At 43.6% G+C, this 21,830-nt stretch overlaps 1 protein-coding gene across 2 annotated transcripts in view; it reads right to left on the reverse strand.

Annotated features, from left to right (window-relative positions):
* Positions 1 to 21,830, reverse strand: part of CNNM1 (cyclin and CBS domain divalent metal cation transport mediator 1) — a 52,036-nt gene that overhangs the window by 15,616 nt on the left and 14,590 nt on the right. The window contains exons 2-7 of one of the 2 annotated variants that reach the window (XM_036336388.1): positions 14,579 to 14,722; positions 12,713 to 12,853; positions 10,476 to 10,645; positions 8,693 to 8,792; positions 8,226 to 8,273; positions 3,894 to 3,956 (exon numbers count right to left, since the gene is read on the reverse strand). In XM_036336388.1, the coding sequence (XP_036192281.1) occupies positions 3,894 to 3,956; positions 8,226 to 8,273; positions 8,693 to 8,792; positions 10,476 to 10,645; positions 12,713 to 12,853; positions 14,579 to 14,722 (666 nt within the window). The remainder of the gene's footprint in view (positions 1 to 3,893; positions 3,957 to 8,225; positions 8,274 to 8,692; positions 8,793 to 10,475; positions 10,646 to 12,712; positions 12,854 to 14,578; positions 14,723 to 21,830) is intronic. The other variant, XM_036336389.1, reaches the window with a different exon arrangement.

Raw genomic sequence — 21,830 nt, forward strand, 5'->3', positions numbered from 1 at the left:
ATCCTAACTGTAGTACAAAGAGGTCTAAGAGGGAACAGACCAAACTGTGATGCATAAAACTGACCACAGGACCCCTCAACAGGGGTGAGGCCAAGCAGCCGGTATATCACTTGTCGACTCTTGCTCATCATGGCCCTGGAAAGACAGGGTGGTAGAAGACCAGGGATTTCTACTTTAGACCTCCAGGTGCCATGGAGAAGTGTGGTAGAACTCATTCTGCAGTCTTTGCCTAGTCAGTCTGCAAGACAGATCTGTCCTAGGTGGCAAATTGGAGTTACTGAGGTTGGGTGGAGAAGACACTGTGGTAAAATTGGTGGTAGGTGGAAGAGGATTTGCCACTGTAGTTGGGGCTGGATGGAATATCCTTTCACTCTTCACTGATAGGCAGGGGCTGAGGAAACCTATACACAGCTCTGGGACTCTTGCTTCACTTGTGACAACTGTATCAGGAGAGTGATCACAACTCTATCCCAGGAGAAGGACCCACAATACAGAAGACTCCCCACTCCCTGTTCAGTCTGAGGATCTGAGGGGAAGGTGAGCTTCAGTGGCTGCCTGGGTACATCTTTTGGAACATTCAATGAGGCACAAGGGGGAACAGTCCACATTGGTCATGGTCACTGTGCCATGTGCCATCTGTGTTCTCCAAACTGCACGGGGAGTTTAATTATAGAGGCTTATAAGAGCACAAACGAGGGTTATAAAAATGCATCATTCTGGGGTAACAGTCAACATCAGACAACCAAATGTCAAAAGCACTCCGTCAAAGCTACAATGTGAACTCTGCAAATCAGCCCAAGTTAGGAGCCCAGATGAACTCGCTCACGTTACATGAAGCTTTAATGGTTCCCAAATGTTTACGACGCAAGAGCCAACCCAAAGGAATATTTCCACTTACCACATTTCACAAAGTAAAATGATTATTTTTAGGGACTCCTCATATATTCTGAGAGAAAACTCTATTCTCATTGATCTCAAAGCACATTATAGATGGACAGTCAAGCATTGAAAAAGAACCCTTGCTCCCGCCTCTCTCCTGCCTCTGTGCTTTTGTGGGTTCGGAAGGATTGTGAAATCATCTCTGCTGAGAGAAGAAGGAATGAATCTGGGGAGAGGGGATGATAACTAATTGCAGCGGGCCTCATACTCTCAGCGGGTTGATCAGAAGTTTTGTGTTTAAGTGAAGACACTTGCAAAGCTGGCTAATTACACCCTACTCTGGAGTTAATCCACAGACCACTTTGCTCTCCTCATTCCAAACTGAGGCTCAAACAGAAGGAAACTCATTATGGTTGATATCTGGTACAGGGACCACTGGCCTCAATCCAGTGTGAGCACCATATTCTTTAGCACATCTGCTTTCAAAATGCAAACAAGTCACAACCCTCTGGGGGGCACAAAATGCCTACTTTCAGAGGGGCAGCAAGGTCCTGGGCTATGGGAGAGCAGGACCTAATAATCTTGGATTCTAGTCCTCATCCCTCTACCTGCTTACTACACCCATGACACTGATCCAATGACTTAATTTCTCAGACCTATTGCCTCCCAACAATAATTCCTGCCCATCTCCTAAGGTGGTTGTGAGGATCAAATAAAATGAAGGTTCCTTTTAAACTTAAAGGCCCTATTAATTTCCAGTAGTTACATTCTTGCCTGTGTAAGATGGGGGTAAGACATACTATACATAATATGCTATCTGGATTACAAATCAAGTATGGTGGCCAGAAGGTGCCAGGATTGCTTTCCACAATACTCCTATGACTGACGCTTCTGCTGCTGCTGATATGGAGCAGAAGCAAGAGTGACAGTGGCAATACCATAATATAGGTATGAAGATGTCACCTAACTGCTGGGAAGGCTTGGTGGTTGGCTATAGATAGAGACCAGACAAAAGAAGGTAGGGAGGAACCAGCCAAAGGAGAAGCAAGGCATCCCCACTTCTCATTCTCTCCTACTGTGCTGGTCAGGGCTCCACTCTGCAGTTAAACCAAGGGTTGGAGTAAGCTGGCCTTGCTCTCACCTCCTTGTCATTCATCTGTTTCCTATTGGGTTGAAAATGGGGTGGTGGTGGTTAAAAGAGCTTCCAGGAGCACATGGCAACAGCCAGTTGGATGGGAAGTCTCAGTGCCTGGCAGTGGTTCTCAACCTTCCTAATGCCGCGACCCTTTCATACAGTTCCTCATGTTGTGGTGACCCCCAATTTCATTGTTACAAATTGAACATAATTAAAGCATAGTGATTAATCACAAAAACAATATGTAATTATATGTGTGTTTTCCGATGGTCTTAGGCGACCCCTGTGAAAGGGTTGTTCGACCCCCAAAGGGGTCGCGACCCACAGGTTGAGAACCGCTGTGCTAAGGGGTCTTGCCTAGAAGGAATGAGACACCTTAATCTCTGTCTGACACTAGGTTACCATGAAGGTTTTCATAATAAACACTGATGAACTAGAATTAACCTTTACTTTAACTGGAAGTTACAATTAGCTAGGCTGTCTGGTTAACTGAGGGTTAATTAAAAAGGAAAATATACCCTGACTTGCCTCTTTTTTTTTTAATGCTTTGATCCTTTTGGTTGAAAATCTTTTAAAAATGGGCATCTTCCCTTTTGCTGAAACTCACGGGACATTCTTCATTCACCAAGATTCCCCATATGTAAAGGATTGTGAAGGTCCATGATGTAGTCATCTCTAATTTTGCTGGCATGTGGGAGTAGACCAGTTAGCTGGCAGAGGCACTGTTTGGCATCTCATACTGAGCATACTGTCCTTTGGTCATCGTGAAGGCATGGGCTCTCACAAAGTGAGAAAAATTTTATTTCTTGGTGGAAAATCACCATCAAGTGAGAGAGAAAATTTGAGAATGTGGTTGATGTATCTTGTACAGATAAACATGGGAACCAGATGGTTTTTGATGGGAAAATGTGATTTGGGAGAAAGGAGAAGTCAACATAAATACTTTTGAAGTTGCAAACTTGGGGGTTTGAGGTCTCACATAGCCTTTTTTGAATATTGAGGGTTTACTCTGCAGATAGCAAAACACAACTGGATTTTTGATGACTGAGAATATGGTGGGGCCTCAGAATCATTACCATAGCACTGGGATAAGAGAGACAGATGTAGAGGGTGTGGGAAATTGTGTTCCAACTTCAGAGCAATTGAACAAATGAATTCTTGGTTTGGTCATTACTTATTCCCTGAGCCTAACAGATGAACCTCTAGAGATGAAAACAATACAAACACTTAATTGATTGCTCAGATTTATTACATTCTACTTAATCTTTGAGTTACTGTGTAGTTCTATGAGGAGCTGCTTTACCCAATTAAAAAGAAACTGGTAACTTGTATTTAATTAATGAGAGGTTAAATCTAATGAAAAGTTGTTTTGAAATTTTACATAGAGCATCCTTTGTGTGAACAGAGCCAGAGGGAATATGGTCACCACATGGTAACATTACTAGGAAGATAATGAGGATGGGTTAGTGGTTAGCTAAAGGCAGAGACCACACTGAAAGAAAGGTGGAGGAAAAATAGGATTAAGGCATAATATTCTATTGTTCTTTCCTATGTTTCTCCTGCTGCACTTTTCACCTCTCCATTCTACAGTCAGACATATGTTGAGGAAGAACTCACATCATCTCTCATTCCATTATTTCTCTATTTACATATACAGATACAACCCTGAGAGCTAAATTCACAAGTGACACCACTGAACTAGCAATGCCTGGGCTATATGTGCAAAGGAGTGTTATCTGTTCATTGTGCTGTGCCTTAGGTACCAGAATGCCTGCTCAGAGAGACTGTTCTCATGTGGGACAGTGAAGTGACAGAGACCAAAGGCCTCTTGCAAACCTCACTGGATCTATGTGGACCCAAGACACCCATGCATGTTTACCTGGCGAGCCTGCCAGAGAGTCCCCTCTGCTGAAGGCGAAGGTACGAGACACAGACACGGGCACTAAAGAGTCAAGGGCCAAGGGTTTGTGAGTTGTGAAGGGGAAGATAAACACAAAAGGAGAGAGACAAAGAGTGGTGAGACAGTCTGTTCCTGGATCTTCAAAGCATCACATTTCTCTGCAAAAGGAATCGTGCCTCTGAAAACATGGAGATTGCACCCTCTTACAAAGTCACTCTCCAGAAAGGGAAAGGAAATACCTTCCTGAAGGCCTTCCAAAAAGGTGTATAATACTTTTGGAGGGAAGCAGACCTGCCAAGGACAAGAACAGCAGTGCCCCAGTGGGGCGTGTGCATCCGCAGCAGCATTCTCTCTGAGCCAGCACATCTCCGGGAGCCCAGCACTGCATTCCCACCAGGCTCTCCCAGCTGCCACATGTATCTGCTCACCAACCAGAGGGCTGAGAGCAAAATGCATGCTCCTGCTAGGGGCATCCCTGAGGAAGCTGTATCCTCCCTGGGACTCTTAGGAGCTCCCTCCGTGGAGGAACTGTGTGCTGCTGGAGCAGCGGTTCTCAACCTGTGGGCCGCGACCCCTTTGGGGGTCGAACGACCCTTTCACAGGGGTCGCCTAAGACCATCGGAAAACACATATATAATTACATATTGTTTTTGTGATTAATCACTATGCTTTAATTATGTTCAATTTGTAACAATGAAAATACATCCTGCTTATCAGATATTTACATGACGATTCATAACAGTACCAAAATTACACTTATGAAGTAGCAACGAAAATAATTTTATGGTTGGGGGTCACCACAACATGAGGAACTGTATTCAAGGGTCGCGGCATTAGGAAGGTTGAGAACCACTGTGCTAGAGGCTTGGGAAACAAGAGTGGCAGGCAGCATTTCCAACAATCTTAATGGGAATCAACTTGGTGAATTAACTCATCGTCACTTCTTAGCACTTAAAGTGCTCCAGAGCACCTCTCTCACTGTCCCCTTTTCCTTCTCTCTTTCCCCACCGGGTCTGAAATGGCGCTGGCCATCACTTGGGGCCTGGATGTGATATGGTGTGTAGCAGTACTCTAGTCCTTCCCCACGCTTGACCCTGATCAAGCGGTGTTTCTGCATGGGAATCTGTCTTCACCTCTCTGATATGGTCATTCCCAGTCCCTTCCAAGGAGCTAAATGAAGCCAGTCTGCAGGTGATGGCACATCAAAGTAGGCAGCTTCTGCAGCATCAGATGATTTTACTGAAAGGACCCACAGGTGCAGGGGAGTGTGTGTGTCTGGAGCCCTATACCTGATAATCATTTACTCTGATACGAGATATCAAAGGATACTTGAACAGGCCCTTACTGTCGTGAGATACACTGGAATAAGAAACCCCATAGTCTCAAGAAGAATCCTACACTTCTGGGCTGCAAATTGAATGCATACCCTGGCCAAGCAATCAAGGACTCGTTCTCTCCACCTGCACAGCCCCACGGGCTGCTTTTCTGGTTACCCTGAGCTCAGACCCAGTTCCTCCAGAGCGCCAGGCTCAACAGGCTCAACATGGTCCTCCTGGGCTCCCTGGCAGTCAGTACCAAGATGAAGGAGACAGTGCAGGCTCTGTTCCCTTTACTCTGCACAGGAAAGCCAGAGTGACTTACTTGTAACCTGGAGTTCAACTCTGAGGCCTTGGTCATGGGCAGTGTTCTGGCAAGCTCATCATCTCATTAATCACCTTCAAAGGCTGATAGAATTCCAGGCTGGCTTCTAGGACAGGGGCAATTTGCTAAAGTGAGATCCTAAAAGAGTTTACTGCCTTGTGGCTCAGCCTTAAACTCTCCCTTGACCTACAAGCCAAGGTTCCTGGCCAGTGAAAGATGCTGGGTGGCTGGACCCGGGGCTGAAAGTCCAGCAGGGACAACTGTAGGGTGTGGCCCAAGCATGTCAAACTCACAGCATGTGGCCCACGATGAATATTTTTGAGGCCCAGTCAATACAACAGTGTGTAAGAAACGTTTTAATAAAAGTTTCGTAACTTAATTTTTACAATATCCTGTTACACATAATTATTAATAATGAACTACAATGTTCGCTAATGACTGATTACTATAATCGTGTTGCATTCATTTCCCTTACGCACAGGCGCACCACTTCTCTCCACTAATACTAGCAGCGAATGTTTTAGCAGCCGATGGCCACGTCATTAGTCCTAGACTGACTTGTTTGGTGTGCGCAACAGGAAATACTTCGCTTTCGGAGAACAAGAAAAATAGGTCTATTTGTGTTACACTTATTAATTGGTGCAGTTATTCAGTGTCTGGTAAGTTAATGTTCAAGAAAAAATATTAATTTTTATTAAAATGTTCTATATTTTATGTTAACAATCATTCATTTCAGCCCTTTGTATTCAGCATGTCTCTATAGAAATAAACCTACATTTTTATGGAAATGGAAGCTTTTGTTTTTTTGTGGCCCACGTAAACTTAAACCTTGTTTATTTGGCCTATGTTAGCCTTTGAGTTTGACATGTTTGGTGTGGCTAGTCTTTGGAGTTATTTCACACTTCACTAAGTGGAGAGGGTTTGGGGGGGAGGATGGAAAATGTCTCTATACCCCTTACAGACTAACTCGATTTTTTTCCTCCTGAAGATTCCTAAAGATGCTCAAAAGTGGGGAGAGGAAAAGAGTGTAATGCTTCCTTTTAGTTAACCAGTTCTGAAGGAGAGACCTGTGTTGCAAGTGTACTCCCATCTCATTGATAAAATGGAAGGATTCTGATACAAAAAACTAGAGATGGAAATGAAGGAAAGGAGAAAACCGGATAACATCTTCCTACTACTTTAAACTATATATACTTTTAAAATGTCATCTAAATTAGGTGGGCTGGAGAGTTGTAATTAGCCCCTTCCCCCAGAATTCCCATCTCTTTTGGTCTTCTGGAATAGCCAGAACAGGGCCAACAAGTCTAGGTAAGATTTAGAATCCCAGAAGTTGCTCTACATTGAGCCATGTGATGGGTGGACATCGCCTTTAGAGAACCAAGTCCGGTCCTGGAGCACATCCCGCACCCACACAGAGTTCTCATTCTGAGTACTGAGGTTTCCTCCATCCACCTTACTTGAGATTTGTTGGCTTATATAAGTATACTAATGAACCAGGGTTTTTATTTTACAGATCTCCTTCAACTCATGTTGGGCCTCCCCTTGGGTGTGGGTAGCTACTCTAATTTCATTTCAGCCCTATGCTGGGCTAGGATGTGAAATTATGCCATAAATTTTTCCAATATTCCCACATAGAGATTGCATTCTGGAACATGATGGCTCTCCAATCTGTATTTCATTGTGTTGTGTGCAATAGTCAGGGCACCGGAATGCATCTATGTAAGTCACCAACATGCTGGGTGATTTGGAGCAAGTCACTTCTTTAGTTTCTCCATGTTAAAACGGTGTCTATCTTTCATGTGCCAGGGATTGATATCCAGTGTTGGGACCCTCTGAGAAATCCAATATAAAACACTACGTAAAATGCTTTTTATGATAAGAGAAAACACTCCACTTGGTATTAAAATAGCCACTTTAAACAATAACAGCTGAAAGCAATGCAAAAGTCAGACCAGTGAGTAAAAATAAGTTCTAGAGAAATCATTCTTTCAGCATCACACTCACATCACAATAAATGCCATGCCTTCTAAACACAAGCACAACAATTCTATTTAGGAAACAGCAAATAGGTAAAGCATAGAAGGGGCAGAGCAAACCAGCCAGCAGCCCCGTGCCAGCCCCCACCACCATCAGCATGCACGGCCAGCTGGCAGACACCTCTCCTCCAGCTGAGATGTGGCGAAGGAGGAAAGAGAAGCAGATAAGCAACATATCGCACCAGCCTGGAACTTCTATCCCAAGATCTTGCAGTCACTTCCTACTAACCCCACAGACACAAGAACGGCATATTAAGTTTTCAAGTAAACTTAAACTCACTCAGTGGGTGAGTTATCACCGCAGAGAAGGAAAGGCCGAACCTCCACCAGAACACACAAATGTGTGACAATAAATGGCGCCTCCCCTCACAACCTCCCTCCCTGCCATTCATCACTGAACATGAGCAGAGCAGCAGCAGAAAACATTCCAGACACAGAAAGGAAGGCCCTGTGGTCTGTGAGTACCTGGCAAGAAGCATGTTCCTGGCAGAGCATTACAGAGAGGCTGCCAGCATTTGTGTGAGCCCCAGCCCCAGCCCCAGCCCAGGCTCAGAGTGCTGGGTCCGGGTCCCCAGAGGGGGCTGAGGCAGGACTACGATGGGGAACATGAGGGAGGGGTTTGAGAAATACATACGAAAGGCAGAGGATCCAGCCAGGCTTCCCGCCTTCCGCACATCATTATCTGAGGGCAGAAAGATGCAACGTGTTTCAGAGGCAATTCAGAAAGTACACCTTCTTATCGAGGTTCTCCCTCTTCCACCCCACCCCCAGCATCAATGAACTCTGAAAAACAACAGCACAACACACCAGACAATCAAATGGAAGTGTAAAAAGAAAAATAAACTTGTCCTTTCACACTAAAATACCTCACTATCCATCCCTAACATTTGACAACATTACTGTCTACCATGCACTTCCACAAACAAACTCTCTGAACGAAAACTGAGTCTTATTCCCACTTCATGGAGGAGGACACTAAAGCCCAGGAAGTTGCCGGGCTTGCCCAGGGTTCCTAATAGGAGCAAAGACTTGAACCCAGCTGCTTTTTTCTACAATATCCCACTGCTTCCCCAATACACTATGGCTTGGGAACTGGAATACCTGAGCAAGAAGTGGTCATGATGGCTGGGACACCATAGTAGGTGAAGGCTCCATTCTCGAAGCGAAGGCCTTCCTTACCAACCTCCACCTCCACTTTCCCCTGGAGAAAGAAGGCAGTGTGCTAAGGGTGTGTGCACGCACTTCCAGTTCGATTATTGACCACAACCTTAAGCTTCTGTCTGGATAACAAGCGGACTTAAGAGCTGATCACAGGGAAATGTGAATTCTGTCCAGTTTTACGTGTCAGAAGTAGCACTGCCAGCTTCAGTAACCCTTTGCAGTGAATTAATTGCCTAATTTATAAAGCTGCATCCAGTCACAAATAACCCCGAGCTCTCCTTGCATACTGCAACGGCCCTCCCATGATGCAGGCCCAGGCATCAGTTGGCCCAGGGCCCTATAAACGGACTCACTGGCTTGTTCTGAGATGAGACCATCTCTAAATCTGGTTGAAATAAAATCTAATTCTGATTCTGTGTGAAGCTTGTTTAACCCATCACCACTAATGACGACAGCTTATGTGTAGCATACAGTGTGTGTCTATGGGGCTGACATTGTGTTATGTACTTGGCATGGTTTCTCATTCAATTGGTCCCACAACCCTATGCGGCCCCTCCTGCCTTCACCTCCAGTTTATAGATGAGTAAATTTTGAGGCTCAGAAAGGTTAAATCACTTAGGTCAAGGCTAGTTAGGAAACAGCAATATTGGAATTTAAAGCCAGATCTTCCCAATATCTGAATTTACACTCTTGCCACTATATTTTACTTCCTCCAGCTTTGATTTAAAAACAGTTAAGTTTATAGGAAGCATAAAACAGTAAATTGTATGGGTCATTATGTTATTTTTAAAAAAGTGACAGAACCCTTCCTGATTTCCAGCAGTGAAGAATGTGACCCCATTTTGGAGAAGGTCATTTTGTTGAGGTTGTCTGGAAGAATGGGCATGTGGCACACTGCCGTGTCAGAGCAGACGGAGTGCAGGTGGACAGACAAAATAGAGCCCACTTGTAAGTTACTGTAACTTTAATTAAGATTTTAAGCCAGTCACTGTATTTAGGATTCAGAAGATATTGTTGGGAAGAGATGGAGCAGTGACAGAGCTAATGGTGGAGCCAGGCCAGGGCGCCTGCAGGATCCAGTGCCGGAACCACGCCTGGCACGCATTTACAGGCCTATTCCGGCACAAGGGCAGAGGTGAGGACCGGGAAGATGCTGCCCCGCTCTCACTCGGTCATTAGTTTCCTTCCGTGTCCTCTTAAGGAGGAGGCATCAAGGGACTGCAGAGACGGAGAAGTTTCCAAGAGAGTGGACGTGTTCTGTGCACCTCCATGTGGAAGTCAGAGATGATGAGATTTCAGATCGACAGAGGGAAACGCTTTAAATAAGAAGTGTCTGAAGTTTGAGAGAAGGCACAGGACAGGTCCACTTCTGGGCATGTCCAAGCAGAGACAGGAAGGGGTCAGGGATTCTGTGGGACAGCAGTTTTGAAAGTTCAGTCGCAGAACCCCTCTGCTGGAGAGGTACCTGCCGCACCCCACCACGAACATCCTTGAGTGGTCGGACTAAACGCCATCAAGATCCCCGCCCCCCCCAGTCCTAGGACACCAACCAGTCAAACTTGGCCCCTTCTGTGGGTCACTGACAAACACCCCACCACCTGGCCTTGCTCCCAGGGCAGCCGGCTGAGTCTTGGAACCCGGCAGTGGGGAGGCATGGCCATTCCTCTCCAGCCTAGGGAGGCCCTTGTCGTGTCCGCAGAGGGACTCGAATGCTCCCACGCACCTGGAGCAGCAGCACAAAGTAGTCCACGGGGCGGCTGCGCTGGTAGAGGTAGTGCTCCGGGGCTTTCTTGTTCTTGTCATCAAACTTCAGCTCCTGGATCACGTGGGGATGTTTCAGGAGCCGGAGTAGGATCTTCTCCGAAAGGTACAGAGACTTAAAGGGCTCCACTTCTAGGGGAGAGTGGGAGGCAGGAAGAATCGGCAGCTGGGAGGAGTCAGGGTGGGCACAACCAGGCCACGTGTCTAGAGCCACCTCCATTCAAGCTCCAGGCACGAGGCTGGAAGGGCTCTTGTGACTCAGGTGAGTGTGTGTGTGTGTGTGTGTGTGTGTTTAAACCCATGTGTGTCTCAGGCCTTCCCCTGCTCCCTGGGGATGTGTGTCTCTAAATTGGCACCTCAGGAGAAACAGGTCACCATTTTGGAAACATCAGTTTTGTTATTAATTTTCTACTTGACTTTATTTAAAGTTGCATGTGAATTTAAAAAAGAAGGCACTTTTGCCCCACCAGCATGGCTCAGTGGTTGAGTGTTGACCCATGCACTAGGAGGTCGCTGGTTTGATTCCTGGTTAGGGCACATGCCAGGTTTGTGGGCTCGGTCCCTGGTGGGGGACGTGCAGGGGGTAGTCAGTCAATGTTTTTCTGTCATTGAAGTTTTTGTCTCTCTCTCCCTCTCCTTTCCTCTCTCTCTAAAAAATCAATACAAATAAAAAAAAGAAGGCAATTTTGCTATTTGTGACAACATGGATGAACCTGGAGGATACTATGCTAAGTGAGATAAGCCAGACACAGAAGGACAAACATTGCATGATATCACTTATATGATGAATTTAAAATAGTCAAACTCATAGAAGCAGAGGACAGAAAGGTGATTGCCTGGGGTGGTGGGAGGGTGATGGAAGGGTGGGATTAGTCAATGTTTCAGTTATGCCAGATGAATACACCTTAGAGATCTACCACACAGCACAGTGCCCACAGTTAACAATACTGTACTGTATACTTAAAAGTTTACTCAGAGGTTAGATCTTATATTAACAGAGAAAAATAACAATAGAGTGGGAGGAAAACTTTTGGAGGAGATGGACATATTTATGGCATAGATTGTGGTGGTAGTTTCACTTATTTCCAAACACATCAAATTGTATACATTAAATATGTACCGTTTTGTGTGTGTCAATCATACCTCAATAAAGTGGTTAAACAAACAGAGTTGGGCATGGCTAAGTAAGCATGTAAACAGCAAAACTTTCACTGTAATGATCAAGTGAAATACAGAGAATTTAATCTGACTTATTTGTGACATATCTGTTGAAAGAAATGAAATTCCAAGTTAATAGAAATGGTAATTATTTAAGTGAATGTTCTCAATAATGCATAGCATCCTTGCATCAAATTTATATGTTAACAGATATTATATTATATCATACTATAACATTAAAAGATACAGCTGCTTTACTCTAGGAAATCAGTCAGTAGTTAAAAGAAATCTGTATTCAGAACTAGATAACATGTTGAAAACTCTACTTTGAAGAATTGCAACATAAACTTTTCTACTTTTTTTTAAACACCTGGAATAGTACTAGTACTCATCATATAGTCAATAATCATATGCTGGATCAATTTACTATTGCACTTTGTAATGGGTGTGCATTTGAGGTCTGCACGTTAATTAGGCCTGTGTGAGAAGGCCAGAGGGTTCAAAGACAAACTTTACCTTCTTCACAAGTTTATCTTTGGATCCTCTTACTTTTTTTTCTTTCTAAAGATCCCAAGATTCACAATCCACTTACATATTTTAAGAACTCGTATCTCTGTATGTTCTCTGGAGGGTACTGGACCCCAGGGCCTTGTTGCTGGATAGGACAATGCCCTTTCCCGCCCCCACAGGTCGTGTGGGGGCACCCCACATCCGACAGGATGCAGGTCGGCCTCTGTCTCCACCAAGAAGCGAGTGGAGGAAGGGAAAAGTGTAGCAGTGGCTTCTTTAGCTTTTTTTCTTGAGTAGAAGATCAACAAGCAGAGTTGGGTTGTGTCCATTCCCTCCCTAGAAGGTCAGGCGGGGACTGGCCCTGACAGAATGTGGCATCCTGTCACCCCTGCCTGAGGCAATCTCCTCTCCTGGAACAGTGGCTCTCAGTCTTAGACTGGAATCAGGTCACGAAGTATTAGAAATGATTGGTGCATGGGTCCCACCCTCCAGATTCTGCCTGGGGTGGAGACACAGTGGGCAGAGTCATACCTGTGGCCATGAAGCGGTGTGTGGCCAGCAGAAGCTGTGGGGAGACCTTCACTCGCATCTCCGAGTCAGAAAGCTTAAACAAGGAGAAGTCATGCCGCTTCCTCTCCCGGTGCGGGACCCTCTGCTTTTTCCGATTGTCGGCTGCGGGGATCACAGGGGACAGAATGCAGCAACTCAGAATCACTGTTGGCTTTTGGAGGTTTTCCTGGAGTTATGGGGGACAGACAGATCCTCTGAGACCCCCTGAATTTCTGCAGTGTCAACTGTAGATGACATTACCTCTCTGAGGGAGTGAAAGGATGTTGATCAGGGACAGAAGGCGAGAGGTGCTGTAATTGTCTCAGTGTTATCTACACTTAGGTGGTGCACTGTGGAAAAGGGGAAAGGGTGGCCTGGGACTCCCAAGGTCAGGGTTCTTGAGCTGGTCCCCTATTTATGAGCTGTGCAACCTCTGTAAGCATCAGAATGTTTGTTTGTTTTAATCTATACAATGAGGTTAATAATTAATAACTCTTCTACTCATCTAGTGAGTTAGTATGAGACTTGAACCAAAAGCTACCTGTGAAGTACTTACAAAAAGGCATTCAAACATCAGGGACTTGCATTCTCAGCATCTAGGGATTTGGGAGTCCCAGAGGGTTTGGGCCTCTGCCCCTCTTCTGTCCCCAGAGCTGGGCTCACCTGGTCTCTTCCTGATGATTTTAACCACACTCTGAGCAGAACTGGAGGCATGCCACCTCCTCTTCCCACTCACAATTCTCCTGCTTCAACCTTGACCCCTCTGCGGGGAGAGAATTGGGGAGGAGAAGGGATTGCTGTCCCATGAGCTGAAATTCGGAGGACACACTTCCTGGTTTAGGGATTCCCATGGATTTAGATAACACTCCCATTCTAGAGACAACTTTGTAACATTTGCAAGGAAAGCTTTGATAAGACTCGGTAACCAAAAGCAGTCACTATCTGCATGGAGGAGTCCATATCGTTCCTGGGGGAGAGTGGGTAGGAAGGTGAGGAGACCAGAAGGGAGGGAGCAGGGCCAGAAGCAGGGACAGGAGCCAGGGGTGGGGAAGGGAGAAGAAACCAGCCGGTGGGGCTGAAAAAGCATAAGGGAGAAGAGCCGTGTGGAAGAAGGGACATTGAAGGTTTGGCTTCGGTTGCGGTATGAAATCTCAGGTCAGTCTCCACTGCGCACAAAGTTTTGGTGTAAGTAGATTGTTGAGCGGAATCCCAGGGAGTGTTGGGGTCTGTATCTGGGTGGTTAAAGAGACAAAACAGGGACAACACAGGACAGAATCAAGGGCAGAGTGGCCACCTCAGGTATCCTTTGTTTCCTTTAGTTCCTTTTTCATCCAAAGGCCAGGAGGTCTCCTTTTCGTAGTCCTCGTTCCTGAAGGTTCTTTCCTGATAAACATTTAGCTAGCACAGCAATTTTCAACCAGTGCGCTGCAAGAATTTTTAAAACATGCAATGCCTGACTACTTAGTCAGGAACACTGACCTCTTTTCCCTTAGATTATACTGTAAAATTAAAAAATGACAATAGCCAATACAACAATAGTTGTCTGGTGTGAATGAATCAAAATTATAGCTTTTTTTTTTTTTTGTCAACTCGGCTCCAAATATAATTAGTTTATGTGTGCCATGAGATAAAAAAGGGTGAAAATCTTTGAGCTACCATGTTCTCCGGGACTCAGGTAATTCAAGCCAGAGTACCTTGCCATGCCTGCACCTGGCATTAGGGGTCTGACACACAGAATGCATGGGCTTGATATACACTCTTTCACACTGTCTATCACACTAAGCCAGCTCTGAGAGTCAGAGAGGAAAAGCAGATGACCTTGGACAACAGCCAACGCCATGCACTTACTGTAGAGGTCAGTTTCGTCCAGGATCTCTGACTTGATGATCTCCTCTATGATGTCCTCCAGTGTGACAATGCCCATCACCTCATAGAAGGGGTCCCCTTCTCCCTCATTATTCACCCGCTGGACAATGGCCAGGTGAGATTTTCCTAGAGAACAAATGAAATCACAGTTAAGCATCTGGGATGTTTTCAGAGACCCTTCCTTAGGGAGAAAATTATACAACGTTGCTTTCTGACTGATCTCAGGACTGACCCACCCCAGGACCTCCTTAAAATACGAAGTTTGTATACAAACCTATATAAATGGAAACTATACTTTTACATCTGTTTCTTTTTAGGAAAGTTACCTAATATAAGGGGTTGGCAAAAGTAGGTTTACAGTTTCTCATATGGAAAAAGACATGCAGGGTATAATGATTACAATAGCTTTATTAACTCAGTGTTTTGCGCACTCACAAGTATAAACCTACTTTTGTCCACCCTGTACACAAAGTCAGTTAAATTTTTCTCCTTTTAACTTTCACACATTAGCAAGCACAGTTGACCTTTGGACAATATGGGGGTTAGGGGCACTGATGCCTGCATGGTTGAAAATCCACGAGTAACTTTTGACTCTACAGTCAGCCCTTTGCATCGAGGATTCAACTACTGCTGATTGAAACAGGATTGGGAATGGGAAAAAACTGTTTTTGAGCTGTAGTGGGTTGAATGTGCAGATGCAAAAACCATGGATATGAAGGGCCAAATATATTTACTGAAAAACATCTGCATGTAAGTGGACCCACGAAGTTCAAACCAATGTTACTCAGGGGTTAACTGTACTAGTATATCTAAGCTAAAGAAGGATGAATAGAGCTACTGAAAGACCAAGAACTTGGAGTCAAAGAATTAGGTTAGAAGCCTTTTCCTCTTCCAACTTCCCCCATCCCAGTTACCATTTGTGCCACTGATCCTCACCTAATTATTTGACCTCTCTGAGTCTTCATCTTCTCACCTAGAATCAGGGGGAAATACCAGTATGGTGACTTTCAAACATGCCTCCAAATTCTTTGATAGGCTTCCCATCAAGAAGTGTGGTCTCTATCCCCTTCCCTTGAGTCTGAGCAGGTTGTGACTGCTTTAACAAGTAGAGAACAGGGAAGTGTTTGCTATGAGACTGCTGAGGCTAAGTCACAAAGGTCATGCGGTTTCTGCTGCAGAAACACTCTAAGTGAGAAGTGTGATGACTACCCTGGTGTAGAAACCACATGTTCCAGCTGAGCCTGGCCTTCCAGCCATCCCATCAAGGTGCCAGCCAGATTTTAGCAAAGAAGCCACCATGGCAGGGGATCTGTAATCTTAGTTGATTCAGCTCTGCTTTCAAGTCATCTCCAGCTGCTGGCTTAGAAATTGCAAAGCTGAGGTAAGCAATTCCCACTGTACCTTGTCCAAATTCCTGATTCACAGAATAAAATGTACCCATAAGGCATTTTGAAGCTCAAATGACCTAGTGGGTATGTGAAAGCACTTTGTAAATTGTAATGTGTCACAGGCAGTTCATTTTTATTGTCCAACAACTGAATAATAATAGTTAACATTTATTGAGCTCTAACTACATACCAGGCATTGTTCAGAGAACTTTCTATATATTGATTCATTTGATCCTCATAACAACCCTCAAGATGAATACTATTATTATCCCCATTATACAGAGGAAAGAACTGAGGCACAGAATGGTTACGTAAGATGCCTAACGTTACACAGTCACTCATAAATGGCAGAGCTGGATTGCAAATCCAGGTAATTGGGTTCAATCCTAACCTAGGGAATGAGTCTTACCTACAGTCTTCCTTCACCTTGGTTTGTTTTCATCTGCTGATAAACACATTTCCTTGTCCTGTTTCTAAAATGAAAATCTGGGTGGTTCTTTTCCTTGTCTAAGAGACATTTCAGGAGAAAATCTAGGGTACTGACTAGGATGCTATTCTTGCAAAAAAAAAAAAAAAAAGGGAAGTTCATGCTTTATCAGTGTTACTTTTTATAAGCTTATGCTTCGTCATTGCTATCAGATAAGAGGAGTAGCCAGCTTGCTGGACGCATAATTAACCACTACAATTTAAATACATGAACTTCTGTGTCAAATACTTCTAATCACAAGAAAGCTACCTATTGGAATTTTTAATGGAAAAGATGGCATTTCTTTCAATAATGGTTTATAATTTCTTCTCCACCTTTAACCCATCCTTTGACTTACTCCCAAACTGATCTGATCATGCCCCTGCCCTGCTCAAAACCCCCCATGGCTCCCTGGTTGGGAGCATCAAAGCTAGACTCATGAGTTGGGTATTATGAAGAGTGTAAAATGCGGCTCTTCCCTATCTTCCTCTATCTCCTACTCATTCTATATTCCAGGTTACCTCTACTTCCTCAACGTCCTCCATCTCCACTTTCGAAGTCTTCACTCACAGTTTCCTTCTCCCATTCCAGCTCCACCGGTCCTTCAAGTTTCAGCTCACATGCCAGCTCCTCATGAAAGCTCTCCCAGATCGTCCCCATTCTGAATCTGAACCAGCCTCTCCTTGCCCGTGTTTCTAAGCTCCTGATAACTCTGTTAGAGCATTTGTCACACAAGTTGCTGCTTCTTATTACTAGCAATGTGTGTGTCCTCTACTGGACTATTTATCTTCCTCAGGTCATCAGCTCCTTCAGGACATTAGACTTAGATAGGTTACCTCCCATATAACAGGCAGCCAGCAAATTTCTGATGACCTGAGCTAAGATGGAATAAAAATCCATAGTGGATATAATATATGATGTTAAGACCAGACACTAAAACCCTTACTTTTTGATAAAATATAATGTGTTTAAATTAAAATCTAAACTCTTACTCAGTGGTTCTAAAATTATCCTTCTTTGAAACAACTACCCTATCCAACTGGACTGAAGGGTTTTGTAGTTTGACTTAGGGTATACTGATTATTAGAATGTGCTTAATTTAAAGTTTTTTCACCCCAACACAGTGTTTTTACACATATGGCACTTGTTCACACTTTTCTGCTAACATGTACTAGCAGATGACAAAAACAAAACAAAACAAAACAAAAAACTACTCTAATGGAAAGACTTGAAAAAGTGATTTCATAAGATTACTTTCTATAATTGGATAACTTTTTATTGTGGAGCCCAAAATATATATAACACAGCCATACTTCCTGCCACTAAGAGATCAATTCATATGATGGGATTAAATAAAATAACATTTTATGATGTTTCACACAAAATACCGTATCTTCCATGTGAAAAATCTCCCATTGGTCTACACTTTAGAAGATAAACTTGAGGATACACTATATGATTACCAGGGAATAGAGAGTTTAAATCCTAATTATGTAATATCAAGACAATATACTTATATAATCTATTTAGAAACATTTTATAATCTATAAACAGCCTTCATGATTCCCTCAAGTGCCTGTAGAGATCTACAAACACATGAAGAAGTCATTCTTTCTTGGGTACAGACTGGAACAGGAATCAGCAATCACATAACCCTGGTTCTGAGCTGACATTCACAGGGACAAGGAAACCAGATGTTCCCATGACACCTGCTCCTGAGGTCCTTCCTTTCTCAAAAAGGTTGGCCTTTGAGAGACTTGTCTTCCTGTAGCCCTCCTCTTCCTGGGCCCCAGAAGTGATGGGGATGGCCCAAAGTGAAGCCAGTCTTGAGACATGGATAAGTTAGTCACTCCCTCCTGCCACAGCACTTTGAACATACCTCTTTAACTGAAATTTATAAGTACATTAATAGATATTATGATTATAGTAGCAGCTACTATTTGCTATACACACTTTAGGGGCCAGGCACAGTACTAAGCATCATACACACATTATTTCACCATGTTGCTGTTCTCTACTTATGCATGATCCTCCCCACTATGAGGCAACAGCTATGTTCTACTTATCTCTGTTTTCCCAGAATCTAGAATAGCACCTGGCATAGAGAGAGAACTCCATAAATAATGGATGATAACTGGATATCTACATGCAAAAGAATAAAGTTGGATGCCTATGCCACACTACACACAAACATTAATTTGAAATGGACCAAATGCCTAAATGTAAGAGTGAAAACTATAAAACTCTTAGAGAAAAACATAGGAGTCAGTCTTTGTGACCTTGGAGTAGGAAATGGTTTTTTAGATAAGACACCAAAAGTGTAAGTAACCAAAGGAACAAATATGTACAAACAGGACTTCATCAAAATTAAAAAGGGGCACCATCAAAAGAAAGTGAAAGACAACTTACAGAATGGGAGAAAATATTTGCAAATCATGTATCTGAGAGGGAGCTTGTATCCAGAATATACTAAAGAAAATTTACAACTAATAAAAATACAACTGACTAAAAAAAGCGAGTAAAGGATGCAAATAAACATTTATCCAAGAAGATATACAACTGGCCAATAAGCAATAAATATTGATGAGGATGGGGCTTAAATTTTGACTATTCCCCTCCTCTGCCCTTCTATGGGAACCATGCTCTTTCTGGTTGAGCTGTCCCTGTGTAAACTAGCAGAATTTTTCAAGTGCCTTCTCACAACTATTAGTTCATTAACTTCAGTTTCCTTCCAACTTACTAGAAAAGCATGATGCCTGGTAATTAATTTAGGCTAAAAATGATGAAATCATTAATATTTATACAGAACTTCACAATTTGTCAAGCATCTCTCGAGAACTTAGTTAGAAATGCAAATTCTCAGGCCCCACCCCAGACCTAGTAAATCAGAATCTCTGAGGGTTCCGTCCATTAACAAGCTTTATATCTGGTTCTGATGCAGGCTAAAGTTTGAACCTACCCACTGGTTTATGGGTAGGTTCTATGGTACTCTGGTTAGGTGTCAGATGACCTATTAATGAGGAAGAGAAACAAGCACTGAGCTGTCTAGTTAAATCCTGGTCCTTTTGGTAACCTTGGTGTAAGTCACAAGATGCTAAGTACTCCTGAAAAGACAGAAAAGAACCTCCTCAAAGAGTAACTGTAGGTCAAGCTGATGAATGCTCTCTCATATGATGTGGTGGTTAAGGTATTTTGTTGACATGGGGTTAGAGAATGGTGGTTGACTGTTTAATACTGAGCTTGGGCCCTAGCCGGTTTGGCTCAATGGATAGAGCGTCGGCCTGTGGACTCAAGGGTCCCAGGTTCGATTCCGGTCAAGGGCATGTACCTTGATTGCAGGCACATACCCAGTAGGGAGTGTGCAGGAGGCAGCTGATCGATGTTTCTCTCTCATTGATGTTTCTAACTCTCTATCCCTCTCCCTTCCTCTCTGTAAGAAATCAATAAAATATATTTTTTAAAAAAATACTAAGCTTGGAAAGGGGTTTCTTGTAGTTTTTGTATCAATCTCCTCTAAGACAAACTTGAGGTACTACACTATCTATTAGGCTCTTGCTGTGTCTGAGGTCAATAAAATTTCCTACTACTGAAAGTCAAACTAGTCTTTTCTGTTGCCCCAAGAATCCAAAGGGTGTTCTATCTCACCACCCAAACTACAGGTCAGATTTCTTAGAAGGGCGACTAGGTTTGCAGATGCTTTTAAAACAGTGGTTTTTTTTAACTGGGGCTGACTTTGTCCCCCAAGGATATTTGGCAATGTCTGGAGACAATTTGGGGTGGGGGATGCTACTGATATCTAGTGAGTGGAGGCCGGGGCAGCCTCATAACAAGGAATGTCAATAGTGCTGAGGTTGGAAACCTTGCTTTAAAGTGACAGAAAGTTAGAGAGTGGCAGAAACATCACAACTGCATTTTGGTACTTAAATAAGTATCTTCTGACGTGTCTTTAATAAATATAGCCTCTAAATGGTTTAGGCACGTCCACAGAGAAGAGCTTCCAAGGACCCTATTAGTATACTTCTTATGCTTTGAACAAAAAAAGCAAATAATTGATTTGCTTCCTCTCTCTTTCAAAAATAGCCACAGTACTTTGGTAAAGTAAAGTGTTCCCAAGATAAAATACAGAAGCTTGGAAGTAAACATATTGCTTAGAAATATCGAATTAAGGAAAGCAGAGACCATTTTATGTTTCTGCTTCACTTATGACCTTCACCTTGTAAAATACAGTGGTTTTTTTAATTCTCCCTTGTGTCCCTGCAGCATCTTTTATTCATTTGGTAGAAAGTATTGAATGCCTATTCTTTTGTACCTTGGTCTTGGTGACCTTCTACCACTCAAAGTGTGTTCCTTGGGGAAGCAGCATTGAATATCACCTGGGCCTCTGTTCAACATGCAGATTCTTGGGTCCACCCCTGACCTACAGAATCAGGATCTTGGGTGGTGAGGTGGGGCTCAGATAGCTGTTTTAATGATATCCCAAGTGATTCGTAGACACGCTAAAGTTTGAGAGGCACTGCGCTTGACACTTGCTACCAGAGGAACTGGTATCACCTGGGAGCTTGTGACGGATGCAGAAGTTCGGCCTCAGTCCCAGCATGGTCCAGGCATTGGGATGTTTAAACATTCTTCTGGAGACTCCAGTGGGCAGCTGTAGTTAAGAACCTCCGCTCCAGCCTGGTGGGCCTGAATGAGCATCGACCAATGAAGCAGGAGGTCACGGTTCAGTTCCCCGTCAGGGCACATGCCTGAGTTGTGGGCTCGATCCCGTGTGGAGAGTGCGGCAGGCAGCCAACCAAAGATTCTCTCTCATCATTTATGCTTCTCTCTCTCTCTCCTCCCTTCCTCTCTGAAATCAATAAAACTATATTAAAAAAAGAACCTCTACTCCAGTCCTTGATCCTCTGTTCTTCTTTCCCCTCTCTCTTAACGATCCCAGCAGAGCCCATCACTTTGTATCACCATTACCTCTTTCCTGAGAACTAAATTGGTATCTTCATATCAGTGTCTATTTTGAACTCTCATCCTGTTTTAGACATTTTTGCCTGAGCTGTCCCCTGGTCTCATCAAAATCATTTATCCAAACAGGAACACATGATCTTCAAGCCCCATCATTCCAGCTCTTCCTCCCTCTTTGCTATAATAAGTGGCACCATCAACTTTCTAGTCACCCAGAGTCAAAACCTAGGAGTCATTTTTAACCTTCTTTTCATTTGCTCCTATTTAGAAGAAATCCTCACATTCTTCCAATTTGTATTTTCTTCATTCTTTCAAAAGAACTTATTGAATGCCTACGATGTGCCAAGCACTTTTCTAGGCGCTAGAAATACAGCAATGAACACAATGGACAAAGTAATGATCCTCTGCAGCTTACATTCTAGTA

Source organism: Myotis myotis, unplaced genomic scaffold, assembly GCF_014108235.1.
Source record: "Myotis myotis isolate mMyoMyo1 unplaced genomic scaffold, mMyoMyo1.p scaffold_m19_p_15, whole genome shotgun sequence".
NCBI lineage: Eukaryota > Metazoa > Chordata > Mammalia > Chiroptera > Vespertilionidae > Myotis > Myotis myotis.